Below are 21,674 nucleotides of genomic sequence, written 5' to 3'. Positions count from 1 at the left end.
ATATTCTACTGTGGCCATTTCAATGACTGGGTCAAAACTCTTTCTTTCCTTACTCCTTCCGCTTCCAAGTGGTATTTTGAGAGAGCATGTTCATTTAATCCACAGACACTTTTTAAGGGCCCACTATGGGCCAGGTGCTCCTCTAGGGGCTAACGACAGATCCGTGAACAGGACAGAGCGGACCCTGCCCCTGGAGGCAGCTCGGATCAGGAGGCGGCTTCACGTGCATCAGGTGTGCTTCCCTAGAAGCGTGGGTGTGGTTTCGTGCCTGCGCACACGCGCACACGCCCACAGCCTCTCCCCATCACCTGGGCCCGGCAGCCGCCCGCCACCCCACGGGCCATCACCTGGAACACCTGCCCATCCACCTCCGCGTAGGCCTTCACGGCGTGCTCCGGGAACATGAAGGTGACAAAGGCAAAGCCCTTGGGCTTCTTGGTCAGGCTGTCGATGGGGTAATGCAGCTCAGACAGGGGACCTGAGGGTAGGAAGGGCGTCAGTGTCCTGCAGGCCAGAGCTGGGTGAGAAAACTCTGGGCACTAGTCAAGCTATGGGTTTTAACCAGGGAGAGCGTGGAGCTGCTGCCGCCGCTTGGCCCAGGACAGAAGGTGGCAAGGGGCTGCCGTGAGACCCCCTCATGGGTCAGGGTGTCCTTCCACAACCCTTCGTGTGTCTATTCTGAGAGCAGAGGTGTCTGGCCTGGACCCTCCTGCATCACATACTATACGTGTGGCCTCGGGCAAGCCACAGGGTTTTACGGGCCTCAGGCTTCTCATCTGTAAAATGGTATCGTTAAGAATACCCAGCTCGGAGGACGGCGGGGAGGGTTAAACGCACTAATACGTGTCATGTACTAAACAGTGCCTGCTGGTGACGTAGGGCCACAGAAGTGTCTGCTGGGATATTATTATGATGCTCACATTAAAGTATACACCTTCCACTCTGAACACCAGGGTGTGACCAAGTCCTCCTTCCCGGGCTTTATCTTCCCGGATGGATACTTCGAGTCTATTGATGACTCCCTCTCCAGTGCCCGGCCCTGCCACGTAAACCAGGGCACCAGCCTGTGCGGGAAGATCTGGCGACAGGACAGCAGGACACAGGCCAGGAGGTGACACCAATTTGCCTGATCGCAGAATCCTACTCAGGGCCTCCTTGTCCGGAAGACAAGCACTCGACCGAGCTCGGATCCCCTGCAACCCACAACTGGTCTCCAAAGAGAAGCAGGGAGACGCTCCAGGGGATCTTAAAAGCATGTAGACCTCACCCTGCCATTCTGAGCCCTAACTTCCTTCCCTTCAACAACCACGACCTTACAAACAAGCACAGCTCCATGTGCCAAGGTGAACTACAGGCCTTCAAGTCTGTGTCCTGCAAAATAATGCTAGCAACCACGACAACAATGAAAATGGCCCTCACTAGCAAACGCATCCGGATGCTCGGTCTGGAGAGCAAGACTATTTAGACAAGAGAGTTCAGACTGGGGAGCACTTCATATCAACACACACAGTGAGTGGGCTTCCAAGAGCAGAGCAAGGGTTCAGATACCAGGGACATCTCAGAAAACTGTACCCAAACTCCGTCAGTTCTGAGTTTAGTGAGTGAAAGCTAAGGGAGTCTGGGTTCAGACCACGAAAGGTGCCTGTGATGCCATCTAGGACTTCGAGTTCTGCTGTCTACATACTGTTTGAATCTCCACAGCAGCTCAGAGATGGTGAGGCCCATTTTATGGATGAGAAAACTGAGGCCAGAGGGGGCCGTCATTAGCCCAAGGTCAAGAGCTGCAGGAGGCACATGGGGACTCTGACCACCCGCTGCAGGTGCCTGTGGTGAGCCGGAGGCCACGCCCCTACCGTATTTGGAGAAGAGCTTCTCCAGGTCTTCCTCAGAGCTGGTGTAGGGCAGGTTTCGCACAAAGAGCCTCCCAGAGTCGGCCAGGTCCTCTTCCTCTTCATGCTCCCCGAGTGTCCGGCCTTGCCAGGGTTTGGCGCTATTCTCTGGGGGCACCTTGGCTGCGGGGACGTTCTTTTCCCTAAACACCTCGATGTAGCGTCCACCTGCACAAGGAGAGGCAGTCAGGGCCCCGGGGGAGGCCCGGAACCTGCCAGCTTCCAGACTCTGTTGCTGCCTTCCGGAAGCCATGGTGAAGGTGGCTGGTGACAGAACCAGACACCAGGCTCTGTTAACCAGGGTGGCGGCCCCAGCCAAAGCCAGGCCTCAATCTCACTTATCCTGCGAGCCCGGCTTTAGCTCGGGGGCAGCCTGCCTGGGCCGCCTGGCCCATGGGGCTGCATCCTCCCAATTCCAGGGCACGGCCCCTGGCACTGCCCTGGGAATCATCTCATGTGACAGCCCAACCCTGAAGAGCCACCTTGTGCTGCTGCTGAACTGCGTCCATGCATTGCCCCGGGCACCTGATTAGACCACGACCACCACCATCACCTCCCCATGCACACAGTAGGTGCTCAATAAATACCTACCACCTGACTTGCTAGCAAGACTGCTTAGGTTTCTCCTCTTCCCTAACAGAACTTGTGTCTTCACAAGGGGTCAATGGCTGGACCTGAATCACCTGTCCATACCAGGGACAGGCCAAAGAGCACGTCCTTGGATATCTTGTTCAGGTGACCTCCCAGCTCCAGACCCTGTACTTGCTGTTCCCTGTACTTGCTGTTCCCTGTACCGGAACAGCCCCGCCCCACAAAGCCAGAGCTGGCTCCCTTTACCCCTCTGGCTTTTGTGCCAGTGTCGCCAGCTTAGTGTGGCCCAAGCTGACATGATCCTGTTTAAAATGCGCCTCCTCCAATCCTGGCCCTCTCCTGCATCTGTCCACAGCACAGCCCCTCTGGTTACCGCCTGTCTCTCCCCTCTTGATGTCAGTTTCCTCTACAGGAAACTTAGCCTAATCTCTGCCCCAGGAGGGCGGGGACTTTGGTCTGTTCTGCTCACGGCTGTATCCTCCGTGCCCAGGGCAGTGCCCGGCAGGCACACAGCAGGCCCTCAATATAACCTTACAGAGCAACTGAATGAACGAACCCCTGCCACCACGTGGCGTGGGGCCGCCCAGCATCCTTACCCATGTATTCCCTGTTGCATTTCAGAGCTTTCCTCACTTCCTCTTCACTGCTGAAATCCACAAAGACGTACCCTGAGAAAGGACCACAACAAAGGTAAGGTCTGCAGGCCCTGCAGACAATCGTGGGAGTCACGGAGGAACACCCACACTGTGCTAGGTGTTTGGGGGAATCTGAGCAGAAAGGGGGGGGGGAACCTGTACTTTTCACCCAATCTCCAAAATACAGACACTCCCTGATGCCCCCCAGGCAAATTTCCCTTTGTAGGCAGCGTTCAGAAATGGGAGGGCCTTGGCCTGCCTCCCAGCCTCACCCTGTCCTGACCAGTGCCTGCTCTTTGACCTTCTCTGGACAAATGCCTTTGGTTGCGGTGCTGCAACCCAGCTTGGCACCAAGGGGCCACCTCCACAGTGACTGCCCGTCAGTGCCCGCGGCCCTGACTTGCACAGACAAGCATGTGGAGTCTTCCCTAAACACGAGAGACCTCGCCTCCCCACTTTTCTAGGAGTTAAGAGACGTGCGCACGGACACGCAGCTAACGCGTGGCAGTGCCGTAACCTGCGCCAAAGCCTGTGGGTTTTGGTCTCTATCACAAGACCCTCCCCTGGGGGACTGCAAAAGCCCCCACACAGCCCACCTGTCCTTGGGCCCTGCCCCTGGACCCTTCCCTCACCAGCCAGGGGACCATCCTGAATCTGATCACGGCCTCCCCTTGCTTTGAGCCCCCGGTGGGCCCCTGCATCTGGGCTGAAGGCCGCAGTCATTACTGAGCCCCCAGGCCTGGGGGCTGGGCCCTGCCTGCACAGGTGAAAAACTCATACTAGGCTGCCAGCGGCAGGGAACAAGAGGCAGACCCCTGTCCTGAGCACTTTCACCACATCCACAGAAGTGGGGACCACAAATAGGAAAAAAAGTAGCTGCCCTCCAAACATCTCCACGGTTCAACTGCCCCAACCTTCCAGCTCTAGCATCTGCCTCTCCAGCCCCCTCGAAACAGCCCAGACCTTACCTGTTTTGTTTCCATGGGCATTTCTCACTATTCGAATGGCCACCGGTTTCAGGGGTGCCAGGAATTCCATGACATTTTTCTGTGAGGAGAAGAAAAGTTTTTTCCCAAAAGTGCAAACCGAATAAAGAAACATGGGTCAAATTTCTGAATTCAGAAAGGACACCAAAGTGTTTCATCTTCTGTAGTCTCTCTCTTTCCTCTAAATTATACACGTTTTCTCCATCGTAAATTAAAACCGCCTTGGAAAAGAAAATTTTTTTTAAGTTGGAGAAGAAACAAGGAGTATAAATATAGAATAGTAATGGCACCATTAGTATTTTAAGGTATTGCTTCTGATCTTTTTTTTCCCAACTACGTTTTTACTTAATTGGGGTTAAATCCAGCTTTCTTCACGTCTCATCAAAGCATGATTATTTGCCCATGTTACTTCACGGGGATGATACACATAGAGTACCATTGTAGATGGTTCCCAATTTTCTTAACTACTTCTCTATTTTTTGGACATGAGGGTGATTTAAACTCGTTTTTAAAAATGCACAAACACACAGAGTACAAAATTTAGCAAATGCTGAAAAGCCCCAAGAAGAAAACAAAAATGGTCCTAACTGCAAGGCCCAGATCACCTTGATGGCCCTCCAGACAGGGCCAAGTGTTCCCTGATGGGGGGGGGGGGGGACTTTGCCCAGCTGAGACCCACTAATTTAACCACTTCTCTAGTGATATAGCGTAGAGATTGTTTCCAGTTTTTTGTTTTTATAAATAAAATGACACAAATTAATACATTAATTTATAAATAAAATAAGAATTAGAAAATGCGGCAATGAACATTCTTGCACTGACCTCTTGGTGTACCTGGATGATTCGCCTGTAGTGCAAATTCCCAGCAAGGTAACTGCTAGGTCAAAGGTACGTACGTATATTTTAAATTCTGACTGATGCTTCCAGATTGCCTTCCAAAAGGCTTCACCGCAAACTTCCCCCAACAGTGCGTGAAACAATTTATTACTGAACTTTAAAAATTTCTGCAAAAATGTAACCTTCCTGTTTTGATCTGTATTTCTTTAATTGTGAGTGAATTCAGGCATATTTCCCAGCCATCTGAATTCTTTCTCTTAGAAGACCTCCTATCTTTTGTCCACTTTTCTATTGGGTCATACGTAAGTCCCAATATCTACTTACCTATTTGTAAATGAAAGAAGCAGGTTTTGTCCGTCTGCTGTTTCTCTTTTGACTTTATGACAAAAAGTTGCCTTAGAGAAGTTTTAAATGTTATCTAGTCAATTAATCCATCTTTTTCTTATGACTACCAAGTTCTGCAAACTGCTTAGAAAGGCATTCTTTTTTTTTTTTAATTGAAGTATAGTTGATTTACAATGTTGTGTTAGTTTCTGGTGTACAGAAAAGTAATTCACTTATATATATTTACGTGTATATGCATATATGTGTGTACATACACGTATATATGTGTATGTATACATATGCTTTTTCACATTCTTTTCCATTACGGTTTATTACAGGATACGGAATACAGAAAGGCATTCTTCATTCCAAGATTACAAGTAAATTCAATGCTTTCTCCTAGAACTTTTACTGTCTCAGTTTTTTATCTTAAATCCTCGATGCATCTGAAATTTAGCTTGCTATGAGGAGTAAGGCGGGGCTCCACCTTTTTTTTTTTCTTCACAAAAGTTAACTGGTTGTCCCATTACTATTTATAGAAAAATCTCTCTTCTCTTCATTGATATGAGACACCCTATCCTAAATTAGATGCTTATACATAAGTGAGTCTATTTCTGAATTCGATTCTATTCCATTAACCTGTCAACAGCTTCACCTGAACCAAACTGTTTTAATAACTGTAGCTTTAAAACATGTTTCAACATCTTGCAGGGGAAGGGTCTATTCCCACAGGATGTTCCCAGCTGTTCTCCGGGATCCCACCCCCACCCCCCCAATCCTGACGAAACTCTGTGATCCCACTGAATATACTCATTTATTCACTAATTAGGGAGGAACTGGCATTTTTACTTTCTAAGAATGTATGGCTTTACATTTATGTAAGCATTCTTTTAAATCCCTCAGCGGAATTGAACATTTTCTTTATATAGAACCTATAAAACTTTTATTAGAATACCTATAAAGCCCCCAATACATAATTTTCATTAGAATATCTAGAAATAGACTGTCTTTTCGTTTCTTCCTTCCTTTTTTTCTTTCTCTTTCATAAAAGTAATCTTTTTTTCCATTACATTTTGTTACCGTTTGTGGAAAGAAGTGACCATTTTTTGTGTATTTATTTGCAAAAGTCCATCTAATGTCCCCCGTCCCCACTGAAGCACATGATTTTCTGCATGGTTGGTAGTGACAGAACTCTGACTCTAAATTAGCAGACAATTCAGATAGTCCAGTAGAACCCAAATGCTTGTTGCTCCGAAATCCGATTAAGTTTTATTTAAAAAAATAATTAGCAAATATACAGACTCAAAAGAAGTGAGTACTTTGAGAAAAAAAGAGCATAAAATATAATCAGGCACTTTGCAAAAGAGGATACACACATGATATACAAACGTGAAAGAATGACTGACCTCACTAATAATTGAAAATATAAATCAAAATGAGATACCATTTTGACCTGTCACGTTGATAAAGATTAATACCCAGCGTTCACAAAACTGTGTACTCTCATCCTCTGCTAAGGGAGTATAAACTGGCCAGGCTCCCAGAGGGCAACTGGCGCTCTGTATCAAAGCCTGAAAAATGTACTGAATACATGGATGTGCTTAATGCAGTACTCATCTGGAGCAGGGGTTGGCAAACGATAGCCCACAGGCCAAATATTGCCCACAGCCTGCAAGCTAATAGTTTTTACATTTTCCAAGGATTATCAAAAAAAAAAAAAAGTGCAATAGCCCATATAGCTCACAAAGCCTAAAATATGCACTAAATGATGTTGATAGAAAAACATCTGTTGACCTCTGATCTCAAGAAATGCGCTGACTGCATTATTATTCAAATCAGCAGAAGACTGGAAACAATCCCCATGTCTCAATTTAGGAGGTTGGGTGAGCGTAACACAGTGTGTCCAGAGTAAAGAATAGCACGCAACGTGAAAAATGATGCTGTAGCAAAATATTCAATATTCAAAGATATTTATGACATAATGTGATGAGGGAGGAAAAGAGTTTCAAAATAGTTCCTACTGTAGGATTGCTTTTTAAAAAGAAAAGACACAGGACTTCCCTGGTGGTGCAGTGATTAAGAATCTGCCTGCCAACGTAGGGGACACAGGTCAAGCCCTGGTCCGGGAAGATCCCACATGCCGTGGAGCAACTAAGCCCGTGCGCTACAACTACTGAGCCTGCACTCTAGAGCCCGCGAGTCACGACTACTGAGCCCGCGTGCCACAACTACTGAAGTCCACGTGCCTAGAGCCCATGCTCCACAACAAGAGAAGCCACCGCAATTAGAAGCCCGCGCACCGCCACGAAGAGTAGCCCCCGCTCGCCGCAACTAGAGAAAGCCCGGGCGCAGTAATGAAGACCCAGCGCAACCAAAGATAATTTAATTAATTAATTTTAAAAAAAAAAGAAAAACACAGGTGAACGTTTCTATACAAAGAAAAAGATGTCTAAGAAGATATACTCAGAATTTATTACTGGTTGTCAGTGTATGGGATACAGACGTGGGGGATTGAGGGGAGCTTGCTCCAGTTTGCCTGGGACAGTCTTTACTCCTATAGTAATCAGACCTGTAGGTAATTAGCTCTGCATCCTGGTACCCCATCTGGTTAGCACTTCTCTCTCAACACAGTTTGGTTGGCAATTTATAGTGATAGGTAATTTTTACTTCTTGTTATTTAGCTACATTAAAAAACATTTCCTATGCTGAATTTCTACTACTTTCATGAGGAGGGAAATTGACAAAGTGTTCTCTCCTGTGTAGACCCAGAGTCAGCAAACTACAGTACGCAGGCCAAACGTGGCCCACTGCCTGCTTCTGTAAATAAAGTTTTACTGGCACACAGCCAGGCCTATTTGGCCACCTCTCACCTCGGGCTGCCTCCGTGCTACGACAGCAGGGTTAAGTAGTCGTAACACAGACCATACTGATCACAAAGCCTTGAGTATTTACTAGCTGGTCCTTTATAAATTTTTTAGCAGAAGAAGTATGCCCACCCCTAGCATAGATGACTGGTGACTGAGACCAGTCCTTCTTGGTCTCAATATAGGCGGCCCTGTTTCCCGACCGTGACGATGCCCAAGATCCTATGTATCAGTCTTTCTGGCCCCCAGTTCCCTCCAGCTGAAGTCCTCATCTGATCCTGAAGCTCCCGTGCAGCAGAGGCTCCTGGGACCCTCACCCTTGTCTCCTGCTCCCCGGGGGCTCCTCACCCCGTCCCATTACTGGCGCGTACCTCTGTGACATTGAACGGGGCTCCCCGCAGCTTCACGGTGTGGGTGGTGGAGCGTTCCTTCTGGCTGGCTGGTGTCTCGGTCTGAGTGACGGCAAAGAACAGAAACGGCCACAGTGAGCTCCCTGGTGCAGCCGCAGGAGGTGCCGACCCGGGCATCGCAGTGAACGCTGCAAGGCCCCTGGCACCAGGGCCAGCTGGCAATGCCGGAAGCATGGTGCCTGCCAAGGACGCGGAGTCTGGCCAGAGCCTGCGGTAGGCGGTGCCAACCCTCCATGTGCCCCTGAGGTGACGGGGGAAAACACAGGCCGGCTCGCTGGGGGTCTGCTCACAGGGGTGCCAGGCCACATGGAGGGGCAGAGCCTGGGAAGGAGCCCTGAGGTACGGTGACATTTGCTACCACTTATTTAGGGCGTATTCTGTGCCAAATGTTGTGCAAATCACTTTGCAGACACAGCTGTCCTCTTGAATCTTACAGGGTTTGGGATGTCTTCTGTAGTTTTAGAATCGAAACAGCTCTGAGAAACCTAATCTTTTGGTTAATTCGTTTGGTAACAAAACCTGCCCTGACTTAGACTCATTTGCCGGCAAAGCCCACTCTGAGCTGTTACGTCACAATTTAGGGTTTACGTCTATCCCAAGTAGATGAGCAATCATTTCTAGCTTCACTGCAGAAATAGTCCTGTGCTTTTATGGACCCGTATAAGTTATGGGGTACCTCCCTGAAACCTGGAGCTTCTGATTTCCAGTGCACACCCAGGTGCAGGGGTTTTGGAAACTGGACACAGAGACCAGTGCTCTGCTGAGCATCACCTGAGATGATGAAGATCAGAGGCCCAAAGAGAAGCGCCTCACCCCATCCCATGGCTACTCCACATCAGGGCTGGGATTTGAACCCATGGCTCCCTGACTTAGCCACACTCGACTACCTCTTTAGAATCTCTAGGAGAAAAGGACAGGAGGTGGCAATTAGAAGGGAAAGAGAATGAACGGAGGGAGAGGGGGAAGGAGAAAGAGGAGGAGGGAGATGAAGGAATGAAGACCCAAAGGATGTGTGAAGCTGCCCTAAGCAGAGTGGACCCCCGGGTGGAAGACGGGGCGGCCATCCCCAGAGGAAGCACCCACATTTATGACCTAGACTCCAGAGCCCAGCAGACCTGGGTCTGGGTGCTGACCCCACCGCTTCCCAGCCGAAACCTTGAGCGAGTCACTTCCTTTCTCTGGGCCTCAGTTTCCTCACCTGTAAAAGAGGACAAGAATCCCCATCCCCCAAGATTCCCATGAGGTTCAACGACAAATGACATGCCAGGTACTGAACCTCACATGTAGTAAGTGTTCAATTAATTTCATCCATTATTGTTGATTACGGACTCACACCTGTCTACCTTGCTAGTAACTACGAAGTACAATATGCTTGGGATACTTTTTCCGCTCATTTACGCCCCCCTCCCCCCCAAGTCAAGAGGGGCAGGCAGCCTCTGCGTTAGCGACAGGAAATAAATTCAGAGAGGGAAGATGCTTGCCCAGGGTCACACAGCAAGCAAGCAGCAGTACCGAGACCTGAAGACAGGTCTCTGGGCCGCTGAGCTGTCTTTCCCTGACGTTACAGGCCCCGACAAAGGGGCTGCAGGGAACGTGGGCGAGGGCCAAGCAGGCCTCCTCCCTCCCCAGGCTCCCAAGCTCACCCCGATGCACACGCACCTCGGCTCGGGCCGCCTCCCTGTCCTGCCGGGCGGCAGGGGTGCAGGAACCCTCTTCCTCGGCCTCGCTCCCTTCCTCGCAGTTCACGGCTTCATCTTCACTCTCCTCTGAGGATGGCGACTCGGCCTCCACCACCTTGGATTTCAGGTAATCCATGTCCGACAGCTCCTTCCGTGTGGCTGCCTTGGGTTCGAGGCTGCTGTCTTCCTCTGGAAAAACGGAGAGGTTGGGAGCCGGTGATGGTTGTGAGCAAACAAGAGGGCTGGAGAGCAGACAGCATGGGGGTGTGACCGGTGGGTGGCACGTAAGGTGCCAAGCCTGAGGTGACCACGGGCCCCGTGCCAAGCAGCCAGTCCCCAGTAGGTCCTTGAATAAATACCGTCAAGTGGGGAGAAACTGATGGAGTTTTGACAGTTTCCGTGCTACACACTGAGAACTTCGGGGTTCCCTCACCAGCCTCGCCAACTGCGAGGCTGCGTGACTTTTTTGAGCCTACAGAGAGGACTCTCACTCCTTGATCAAAACACACCAGGGGCTCCCAGATGCTCTCAGGGTGAAACCCAAACTCCTCGTCGGGCCCGGTGAGCTCACTGGCTTCTCACCGGCTCCCACTGTTGCAGCCACCCTGAGCCATGTGGAACCCCCCTCCAAGTTCCTGTTTTTCCTTCCCTCTGCGCCTTTGCCATGCTGTTCCCTCTGCCTGGAACCCCTTCTCTCACCCCATCCCTTCTGAGTCGCACCAACTCCCAGTGAGTCCTTCGGATCCCAGCTTTGCAGAGACTTTACCAGCCATAAAACTCACGTTAAATTCATTCCCTCACCTTTTAACCAAAGTCGATTCCCACCCCACGACCACGGCACTCACCATGCTGAGCCACAATCGCTCACAGGTCCATACGGCCCCCCCATGACACCGTGACCCTCTTCTGAGGACAGAGATTCACTCCCTCAGTCCTGTGCTCAAGGGCCACCTCCTCGGAGGCCTTCCCCGGTGACTCTCCCGTCCCCCTTTCCTACATTCCTCCCTTTCCTGCTTTCTCCCTGCAGCACCAGTATTCACGTCATATACTAAATAGGAGACCAATGTCTTTATTGTTTCTCTCCCCAACCAGGGCGACAGCTCCACGGGGGCAGGATTCCCTGTCTTTTGCTCACTCCTATATCCCCAATGCCTGAAGCAGCGCATGGCATACAGCTGGTGCTCAATCAATATCTGAGTGAGTAATCAACTGACTGAATAAGGAACCAGGATCGGTCAAAGCCGAAGTACCCGCAGGCGGGATAATCACTGCTTCACGGGGCAGCGTCTGACTCGCTGTCTCCTGGGCCCAGCGCGGAGGGGCCCCAGGTCACGTGCGCACAGGCCCGGGCGCTGCAGGGCGCACACTCAGGTAGGGGCCACACCCTTACCTTCTGGGGCCTCTCCGGCTCCCTCCTCCTCACTCTCCTGCCCTGAGTCGGAGTCGAAGTTCAGGTAGTCTGTGGCCAAGTTGTTCTTCCCTTTCGAGGGCTCAACGTCCAGGGCATCATTCGCCCAGGTGGCCACCTGCGTCCGCTTCTGGTGAACCGACAGGAACTCCTGGAACTCGTTATCTTCCCTCAGCTGCAGGTGCCGGGCGGCAGGGAAGCAGGAAGGAGGGAGAACGGGCAGAGAAGGCTCAGGCAGGGCTCACCCTTGCTAACTCTTCAGAGGGTAAGCACATCTTCCGAGGCCATTTCCCCCAGTCTCTAGAGGACCTCTGGGGCCAGCTGGGTCAGTCCCAGGGAGGGCGGCGTGGACTCTTCATCAGACAGAAAGACCAAGGAGCCACAGCCATGGCAAGGCACTGCCCGCCGGGCCCGCCCTCACTGCCCACCCTCCGCTTGTCACCAGGACAGACTCACCTTCTCCAGTGCACCTGCTACCTTTTTCTTCTTGTCATCCTAAAAACAGAAGGCACAGGTGGTGAGGGTCACGATGAAAGGAGATGGAAACGCACTGCCCTGGGAGGGCTGCTTTCAGGAACCATCCGAGAGGGATTCTCAGGTCCCTCCCCCTCCCCTGCCTTGCTGGGGTGACCACCCTGCTGACACCCGGATGCGGCCAGGAGTGACCATCCACGCACCTTCTTAGTTTCTGGGGAGATGGAGTCTTTGTCTTTCGGAGGGGGCTTGGACTGGCTTGTTTTCTGGGCATGCTTGCTCCAGGCTCGGGGCTTTGTTGGGTCCCCAAACGACTTGCAGAACTCTACCTGCGAGGGACAGAGAGGGGGATGATGACGCCTGCCACCACGCCCGGCACAGACAATTCAGCCACTGACTGGGCGAGTGGACGAATAATGTAGACCAGCGCTTCTCATCCTGGGCCCAGCGGCATCACCATCACCTGTAAGCCCGTGAGACGTGCAAATTCTTGGATCCCCTCCCCCAGCACACAGAATCAGAAACTCTGGGGAAACTGTTTCCGCAAACGCTGCAGGGGATTCACAAGCATGGGAGCTTGAGAACAGTGAGGAAGACCAAAGATGTCACGGTCTGGAAGGGGACAGGCTTTGGACTTGAGCGTGGAGAGAAAGAGCCAGTGGGTCGCTGTTGACAGGCAGGAGAGGGTGAGATTCACACCCACTCACCGTGATCCGGGACATGTCGATAAAACTCTTGTTGAAATGGTTCAGTGCTGTTTGGGCCTCTTCCTCGGACTTGAAGCCGATGAAGCCGAACTTGCGGAACTTGCCGCCTTTGGTGAACTTGAGGCTGCAGTCCGTCAGCGTGCCGAAGGCGGTGAACAGCTGCCGGAAACGCTCCTCCTTCATCTAGGATGGAAGGGGGACGATGGGGGGGGGGGAGCCGGGGAGCCCTCAGAGCCAAGGGGACAAAAAGGGCTGGAAACCTGAGGCCCTGGGATTCCCCGGAGGTGACCTTAGAAGGGGCGGTTGCAGAGCATGCGTTGCAGCTGGACCCGGTTCCAGCTCTGGCTCCAACACTTACTCGCTGTGTGACCTTGAGCAAGGCCCTTCCCCACTTCATTGATAAAGAAATCAAGACTCAGAATGACTGCACTGAAACCTTTGTATCCTGTGGGCTGCTAGGAGGCTAAGGAGACCTATCGTACAAGCAGCCCAGCATCATGGCTGCTGCAAAGCAGACACCTAACAAATGCCTGTCACAATGACGTGTGAACTGAGGAAATGGTAAACTACACAGTGCCTGCTAATTGTGGTAGAAAGGAGTATCCTTTCTACCACAAGGAGTACACAAGATCTCTCAAGCTATCTTTATAGCTTGCTTTTAGGACTCCTCATAAGCATGGCTCTATGTCCCTATACTGAGCTCTCACTTTCATTTCTTGGCTTATTTACCCAATGACTATCTACTGACTCCCACTATGAAAAATAAGAAACCTACGTCATCTATTCCTCCCTTCCAGTCTCTGTTATTTACTGGCTTTTTTAAACTTTTTATTTTATGGTGGAGTATAGCCGATTCACAATGCTGTGATAGTTTCAGGTGCGCAGCAAAGCGGCTCAGCCATACATTTGCATGTATCCATTCTCCCCCAGACGCCCCTTCCCTCCAGCCTGCCACGTAACATTGAGCAGATTTCCCTGTGCTATATGGTAGGTCCTTGCTGGTTATCCGTTTTAAATACAGCAGCGTGTACATGTCAACCCTAAACTCCCTAACTATCCCTTCCCTCCACCCTGTTATTTATTGTTTTTAATTCTTCCATCATTCATTCTAAATAGTACACTTAAAAAATATCTATTATTGATCCATCCGTCAACTTTAGAGAGCGTCTCTTGATGCCTCACTCTGATGGATGAGGATTTTAGCACGGCTACCCTTCCTTCCCCTCTCAACTACCATCTCATTTTGCTTCTCAGTACGGCTGTGTCTCTTACCATTGCACATCTTGTTTGATGAATTTAAGAGTTAATAACAGTAGTAGCAGTAGCTAACGCTTTGAGAGCTTACTATGTAATTACATTAAGGGTTTTGAGATGAGGAACTTGTCAAGAGATGCAAGCCGTAAAGATGGTTACTCCTGGAGCGAGATGGAGAATAGGATAGAAAAAAAGACTGTGCTTCTCGTTTTATACTGAATTTTAAAAATCGTATGATAGGTGCCCCCCCATCCGCCAGGGGGCGGAAAAAGTAAAGTTAAAAAACCACAACAATGAAACAGAACTGGCTTTATGTTCTCACTCTTTCTAAGGAGTACACAAGATCTCTCATGCCATCCAAACGGCACATTTTGTATTCTGGGAATGAGTATACCGGCCACACCAGTCGTGTAGGGGCTCTCTGTCCAAGAAAACTCATAGTGAAATAGGTACGGATGATTCACTTGGGCACAACGCACTAACCGTCTGACACCACACATTCAACTATTTTTTCACTCATTTATTCAGCATGTATTTACTGGATACCTACCACGTGCCACGTTCCGTGCGGACTCTAGGCGGAGACAGGTATGACTGGGGCACCCCTCCCCACTTACTGGATAAGTTGTTTAAAGCCCTGCACACTCACTCAGTTTTCTTCGACTATTTATTCCTATCTTCTCTAGAGGCGGGAGTGGGAACTGGAACGCAGGTCCTCAGTCTATTGCTCCCCACTTTCCTCCCAGACAGTGTCCCGAGTGGGAGAGGGATACAGGCGCAGTGTCTGACCCAGTCACGAGTCAACCCAAAAAAGCGACTGACAAGAGAGCTGTGGGAGCAAGGCATTCGACACAGCGTGGGGGCTGGCATGTCCCGGGGAAGGAGGTGTCTGGCTGGGATCACGTACCATCGGGCCGGCTGTGAAACCCTGAGCAGGCACTGTCCCTCTCTCCCAAATGTCAACGGGGAATCTGCCGAGAATCCCTTTTCGGGCTCTGAATCCTCCGGGAATCCTTCCCGAGATCGAAAGCCCCTCAGTTCTCCCCAGGCACCTCCCTCCCAACCTCCAACTCCTAGCTGGTCCCAATTTCAGATTCTCAAGTCCAGGCTCTGCACTCACCCCATCTGGGAGGTTCTTCACGATCAGTCGCGACATGGCGCACGGTCCCACTGTTGTGATTCCAGCACGAACGGCCTGCGACTACCACCACCAAATTTCACGCTACGGCTCTGGGCGCCGCCATCTTCCGCAAGCCGGAACCAAGTCACGTGCTCCAGGCGTAGCCCGCCCCGGAAGTGGGCGTGGCCAAAGAGAGCAACCCAAGGAAGTTACACCCTCCAAGGGGTGGGCCTGAGCGCTCGCGTTCTGCGCCGGCACAGGCTGTTTGGCGGCGCCTGGAGAGACCAACGTAGTGGCCAGGCCGCCAGGGGGCGCTGGTCCCTAACATTGGCGGGGGATTGCCCGTAGGAGGAACAGCGTTTTAGCTCTGCTCAGGCTCAGAAATCGTTTTAGCCACTTCCTGTATTTAAACAGGATCCTGGCCCAAGATAGTTAAGATGCAATCAAAGGAATAATTTCAATGAGCCTCGGCTCTTGCATCTTCCCACACTAAAAGTGCTAAAATCATTAACTCGAGATGTCTGTTTCTGTGATTAGCAGTAATCTTTTTTTTTTTTTTTTTTGTTTTGCGGTACGCCTCTCACTGCCGCGGCCTCTCCGGGGCCTCTCCAGTTGCGGAGCACAGGCTCCGGACGCGCAGGCTCAGCGGCCACGACTTACGGGCCCAGCCGCTCCGCGGCATGTGGGATCTTCCCGGACCGGGGCACGAACCCGTGTCCCCTGCATCAGCAGGCGGACTCTCAACCACTGCGCCACCAGGGAAGCCCAAGCAGTAATCTTTTGATATTCAACTACATTTTTTTTCCCCCCCAGCGGAAAAAGTCATATATCCTGTCATCTCCTTTACCTCTTTGGAACAGTCCCTCAGAGCTACCTGAGAAGCTGTATCCTCCTGGGCTTAAGTCCTCAGTAAGTCTGCTGAACAAAACACAATTCTCAGTTTTTAGATTGTGCATTTTTGTTTTCAGTCGACATACGATTATGGGGTGTATTGGTTCCCTACCACCTACCGCAAGTTTCCAGAGACTTAGTGGCTTAAAACAACAGAAATGTGTTCTCTCACAGTTCTGGAGGCCAGAAATCCAAAATCAAAGTGTCAGCAGGGCTGAGCTGTGCCTGGAGTCTCTGAGGGAGGACCCTTCCTCCTAGCTTCTGGGGGCTCCAGGGGAGCCTTGGCTCTGTGGCTGCATCACGCCAACCTCTGCCTCTGTCTTCATGTGGTCTTCTCTCCTCTGGTGTCTGAATCAATCTATCTCCCCCTCTGTTCTCTCTGTTAGGACACCTGCTATTGGGTGTAGGGCCCATCTTAAATCCAGGATGGTCTCATCTCAAGATCCTTAACTTGATGTCTCTAAAGACCCTTTTCCAAGTAAGGTCGTGTTCACAGGTTCCAGGGGAAGGATGTGGGCGTGTCTCTTCAACCTATTACTTGAGGATTTACTTGCTTGGTAGTAGGTTACTCTGAAGGTCAGACTTTGCCCTGTCCACCTCTTACAGTAGACTGTCTATTCAAAGAAAACACACACACCCATGTAAAAATGTACCCTCAAGCCCAGAGTAGGTGACAAGAGGTCACTGTGTTTCCAAGTCATTTTTTATTCAACAGCTATTTATTGATATGTATGAAACTGCTCTTTAATTAAATGACAATTAGGGGGTTGTTTTCTGCACACCGCAACCCTGGTCAGAACAGGCTGGAGCAAGCTTTACGAGGCAGTGCTGAGATCTTAGCCCTTTATGAGAGGGCAAGTGTGGGTTGCCCAGCCAGGCCTGGTTTCACGTACTTTTCTTTTATTATTTTCAGGAACTGCCTTTATTAAAATGTGCAACTAAACGTAGCCTTCCCTAAAGAAATTCACAAATCAGAAGGCCTTTCAAAGGTATTAAAAGAAAATGGAATGCTCTCGGCTAATCGCACAACCCAACTCTGGGCCAAGAAAATATGGTCCCCACATGTCGGAGAAAGGAAGAACCGTTCCTGGGCTGTATATCCCTGGGCTTTTAATAAACAGCTAGGTTGTAACATTATTATTAGCCTTCCTGCTTTCCTGCCTTCCCGTTTTGTCTCCGGCCTCCTTTTCTCTCCCACCAAATATTATCCAGGGGCACCTGGCCCCCACCAGGCTGGGCTCTCTGATTAGACACGGGGATTAAAAAAAAAAAAAAAAAAGCAGGTAAATATAAAATCTAAACTAGCTCCAATCGATCACGGCTGCCTTCACAAATGTACTCAGGCAATGAGAAGTCTGTCTAGGCTCTGCAGTAATTAATGTCCCACCAGGGAAAGGCCAGCTGTGGGGAGAGATCTTGGAAGGGTTGGAGGATGGAGAGAGGAGAGAGAGTTAGACCCTTGATTTCCTCCACATGAGGCGTCTAATTACGAAAAAATGTCAGACAAACTCCAATAGGGTGGGAGGGGAGACATCCTACAAAAATCCCTGACCGGAACTCTTCAAAATTGTGGAGGTCTTCCAAAACCAGGGACGTCTGGGAAATTGACACAACCAGGAACAGCCTCAGGACGCAGGATGACCCAATGGAATGTGGGGTCCCAGATGAGATTCTGGAAAAGAAAAAGGACATCAGGGGAAAGCTGAGGAGATCCAAACACAGCGTGGACTTCCATTAGTAATAACACATCAATGTGGGTTCGTTCCTTGTGACAAACGTACCACAGCAATGTTCACAGTAGGAGAAACTGGCTGCAGGGTGCGTGGGAACTCGAGCGTCCTCACAACTTTTCCGTACATTGAAAGCAATTCTAAAATAAAGAGCTTATTAACTATCTCTTTAAAAAGACATTTTGAAGATTATAAGAGAAGGATGAAGGAGGTCAGTGTTTATAGAGGTGGAATAATTGGCAAGGCATATTATAAAAGGGCAAAAAGCACGGTGCACAAGGATATTCCCGTTGGTGCAGAAAAGAAAGGCGCGGGGGTCTCTCTGCACGCCTGCTTCTGTACGCCGGGCAGCAAACCGTGTCCTGGGCCGGATGTGGCCTATTGCCGTTTTTTGTCTTGGCCTCACAGCTAAGAAGGGTTTGCACATTTTTAAGTGGTTGAAAAAAATATCAAAAGAAGAATCACGTTGCATGACTCATGAAAATGATATGAAATTCTCATTTCCCTGTCCATCAATAAAATTTTATGGGAACCAAGTCACACATGTTCACTTATGTCTTGTCTGTGGCTGCTTTTGGAGACAGCAGAGGTGAGTCGTTGCGACCAAGGCCATATGCCTGCAAAACCGAATCTATTGACTGCCTGTCTCTTTATAGAAAATGTTTACTGATCCCTTGCTTGGCTATCTCTGGGGGAATAGACGAGAAACTGGTAACAGTGATTTCCTCTGGGAAGGCAAACAGGATGGCTGGGGGGAGGGGTGAGTGTTTGATCTATGTTTTAAAAAATCTAGTTCATTTACCAAATTCAGAAGCTGGGCTCTTTGGGGCACATGGGTTGGGGGCTTGAGACATTTTAAGTAGAAAAGGTAACGCCCCAAAGCATTTTAGGCATCACTTATTTGTTTAGAAAGGCTTTCCAAAGGTCGCGCTCTGGTCATGGTGGGTCGGCGTGCTATCAGGGAAGGCTTCCTGGAGGCGGTGAGCCTTGAAAGCTGGCAATTGACTTGTTTGGAGGGTTATGCGGAGAAGGGGCTTAAGGCAATGATGTGATTAAGTTGGGGAGGAAGAGCTGGGACTCCACATTTTGTTGGACGTGGTCCCTGATCCACGTGGCAACAGTGTTGTAAACTAGCTATTACCCACGTTTGTTTGTTGAGAGGAGTAAAGGGAAATGTAAATGTCACAGCTCAGAAGTCATACAGCCACGATTCCAATCCAGCTCTGATGGAGCGAGTGCTAGGATGACCTCCGTTGTTCCCTCCCTTTCTCCACATCCTCGGCGTGGAGCCTCAGAGTTCTTCCCATTGTGAGAGAGCCCATTTCCTCTTCTTGCATCAGGACCCGCTGGGAGAGTGGTACTAAGCAACAGAATGAGGCAGAAGCAGCGGTACCACATCTGAGCCTTGAAGACGCGGGGCCCGTGTGCTGCCACGCTCTCTGGGAGCCCCACACACCCAGAGAGACACATGGCCTCGTCACTCCACTGCCCCCGGTGACAGCTACCCGATTACCAAAGAGGATCTGGTTTGAAAAGACAGTTCATTTCTTGACTTCAGCCTCAAGGTCCTACGAGGTCCATCTGCTGACCTCTGCTCCCCTTCCACTCAGCTCTGGCCATACCAGCCACTTTCTGCTTCTCAGATGTGCAAACCTTGTTCTCACCTGCCATGGGTTGAATTGTGTCCCACCACCCCCAAAGTCCTTGGAACCTGTAAATGTGACCTTATTTGGAAATGGGGTCTTTGTAGATGTCATTAAGTGAAGGATCTGGAGATGAGGTCATTTGAGGTCATTTTAGATTTAGGGTGGGCCCTCATTCCAATGGCCGGTGTCCTTACGAGGAGGCCACGTGGAAACACACACAGGGAGAGTTCTGCATGGTGACAGAGGCAGAACCTGGGTCATACAGCCACAAGATGAGATTTGCCAGCAACCATCAGAGTAGAAGAGGCCAGGCATAGATTCTCCCTCAGAGCCTTCAGCAGGAGCATGGCCCTGCCCACACCTTGATTTCAGACTTGTAGTCTCCAGAACTGTGAGAGGATACATTTCTGTTGTTCTAAGCCACCCAGATTGTGGTGATGTGTTACAGCAGCCCTCGGAGACAGACACCTCACCCCAGGGCCTTTGCATATCCTGGGCTCCCCCTTCAACTCTTCAGCTGCCCAAGTCCAGCTCATCCCTGGGGCCTCAGCTTAGATGCCCCATCCTCAGAGAGGACACCACAATCTACGTTAGGGCCACGCTGATTTGGCCTCTGAAAGCACCCTCCACCTCCCTCAGCCATTTGTCATCCCATAGATATTCGCTTGTCCACATTTTTGATGCCTGTTGCCCCCAGACGGAAGCCTCGCTGGGCAGGGGCTGCATCTGCCTCTGCTCGCTCGGGTGGGTGATGTGAAGGGCCGCCCAGCTCCCCTTCCATGAATTCAGGATGGTTTGCAGGACTCCTCCTCCCGGCAGGAGGCTGCCTCACCCCGTCCTGCGTGGCCCTGGTCCAGTGACTGAGTGATGTGTGTGGGGGAGCGGTTATAGAAGCCCAGCTTCCTTGTCCAACTAGGGGCAACCCTGAAGTCTCAGCCCATCTTCAGAATTCTCTGGAAGGTCAGCTGAAGCCTCCTGTGACACCGCAGCACAGCCTGACTTCCCCTTCTGCGCACTCCTGCTTCCTTCCCTTTCCAGGTGCTACCTGTTCCCAAGATCAGTGCTCTTGTTAATGTCCATCATGTCCCACCCCCCACCCCGCCCATCCTTTTCCTGCTTTTCCTTATTGGGTAAGAGGCTTCTTTACTCATCGGGTCTTCGGGCTGCCCATTTAGAAAGCCTGTCTGCAGTTCTAGAGATTGGCCAGCAGATAGCGCCAGAGGATCATGTATAAACACGTTCAGAGCAGCGGAAACAAGGGGAAAAATCCTCGTGAACCTGAATCCACAGAGAGGAAGGTTTCAAGGACACTGTCCACTGGGCCCCCAGACATACGGGCCTAACCTGGTCCCAATGGGTGGGGCTTATTCCTGATTTCACCCCGTTAGGGAGACAGAACCCTGCATCCTTGCCAGCAGAACCCTGCTCAACGGAGCGCCTGGCTAGTTTGTCAGTAAATATTTCTGGATAAACAAGTGGATTTGAACCCAGAGGAAGTGCAAGAAAGCTGTCTAACTGCAGAAAGCAAGAGGGAGAGTTCTGTCTGGGGTGGAAGGCAAGGACACTGCTGGTCAGGGTAGCAAGCAGGGAAAAGACCATGGAGGTCTTGAAGATAGTTTGCGGTAGGGACCATCTACAGAGTCATGGGCAGGGTTAGGAGATGCCAAGGATCAAAGGCAACGGATATGCATGCGACAGGCTGAGAAATGGCCCCCCACGAGATAGCCACGTCCTAATCCCTGCAAACTGAGAATACTACCTTATGTGGCAAAAAGAAAAGAAAAGACAGAAAGAAAAAGAACAGGAAAAAAAAGTGTCTTTGCAGATGTGATTATTTTGAGATTTCTGTGTGTACCTAGAAGAGGGAGGCAGACGGAGATCTGAGTCCCACAGAGAAGACGAACGATGCGAGATGGCGAAGAGGGAGATTTCAAGGCGCAGCCTTGAAGGTGGGAGCGATGCAGCCACAAGCCAGAGAACGTTGGCAGACACGCGAGGCTGGAGGAGGGAAGGGACGGAGTCTCCCCAGAGCCTCCAGAGGCAGCTTGGCCGCACTGACACCTCGGTGTCCGCCCAGTGAACTGGATTTCGGACTTTCGGCCTCCAGAACTGAGAGAATAAGTGCATACTGTTTTAAACTCTCAAGTTTGTGGTGATCTGTTACAGCAGTCACAAGGCACTAATACAGAGACATTGCTACTCCAGGACTGAAGAGGTAGAGGGAGGGAG

At 50.5% G+C, this 21,674-nt stretch overlaps 1 protein-coding gene across 2 annotated transcripts in view; it reads right to left on the bottom strand.

Annotated features, from left to right (window-relative positions):
• RBM19 (RNA binding motif protein 19) overlaps window positions 1-15,325 on the bottom strand; it is a 122,026-nt gene extending 106,701 nt beyond the window's left edge. For both annotated transcript variants that reach the window (XM_022551006.3, XM_089894517.1), the window contains exons 1-11: window positions 15,179-15,325; window positions 12,805-12,987; window positions 12,301-12,426; window positions 12,080-12,118; window positions 11,606-11,798; window positions 10,196-10,404; window positions 8,498-8,578; window positions 4,084-4,162; window positions 3,077-3,148; window positions 1,854-2,057; window positions 348-478 (exon numbers count right to left, since the gene is read on the bottom strand). In XM_022551006.3, coding sequence (XP_022406714.2) covers window positions 348-478; window positions 1,854-2,057; window positions 3,077-3,148; window positions 4,084-4,162; window positions 8,498-8,578; window positions 10,196-10,404; window positions 11,606-11,798; window positions 12,080-12,118; window positions 12,301-12,426; window positions 12,805-12,987; window positions 15,179-15,214 — 1,353 coding nt within the window. In that variant the 5' untranslated portion in view covers window positions 15,215-15,325. The remainder of the gene's footprint in view (window positions 1-347; window positions 479-1,853; window positions 2,058-3,076; window positions 3,149-4,083; window positions 4,163-8,497; window positions 8,579-10,195; window positions 10,405-11,605; window positions 11,799-12,079; window positions 12,119-12,300; window positions 12,427-12,804; window positions 12,988-15,178) is intronic.
• Between the last annotated feature and the right edge of the window lie 6,349 nt (window positions 15,326-21,674).

Source organism: Delphinapterus leucas, chromosome 14 (genome assembly GCF_059928025.1).
Source record: "Delphinapterus leucas isolate spDelLeu-1000000601 "Yukka" chromosome 14, BTC_Dleu_Yukka2, whole genome shotgun sequence".
NCBI classification, from domain to species: domain Eukaryota; kingdom Metazoa; phylum Chordata; class Mammalia; order Artiodactyla; family Monodontidae; genus Delphinapterus; species Delphinapterus leucas.
The sequence above is the reverse complement of the archived record's forward strand: the minus strand, read 5'-3'. Positions and strand labels throughout refer to the sequence as shown.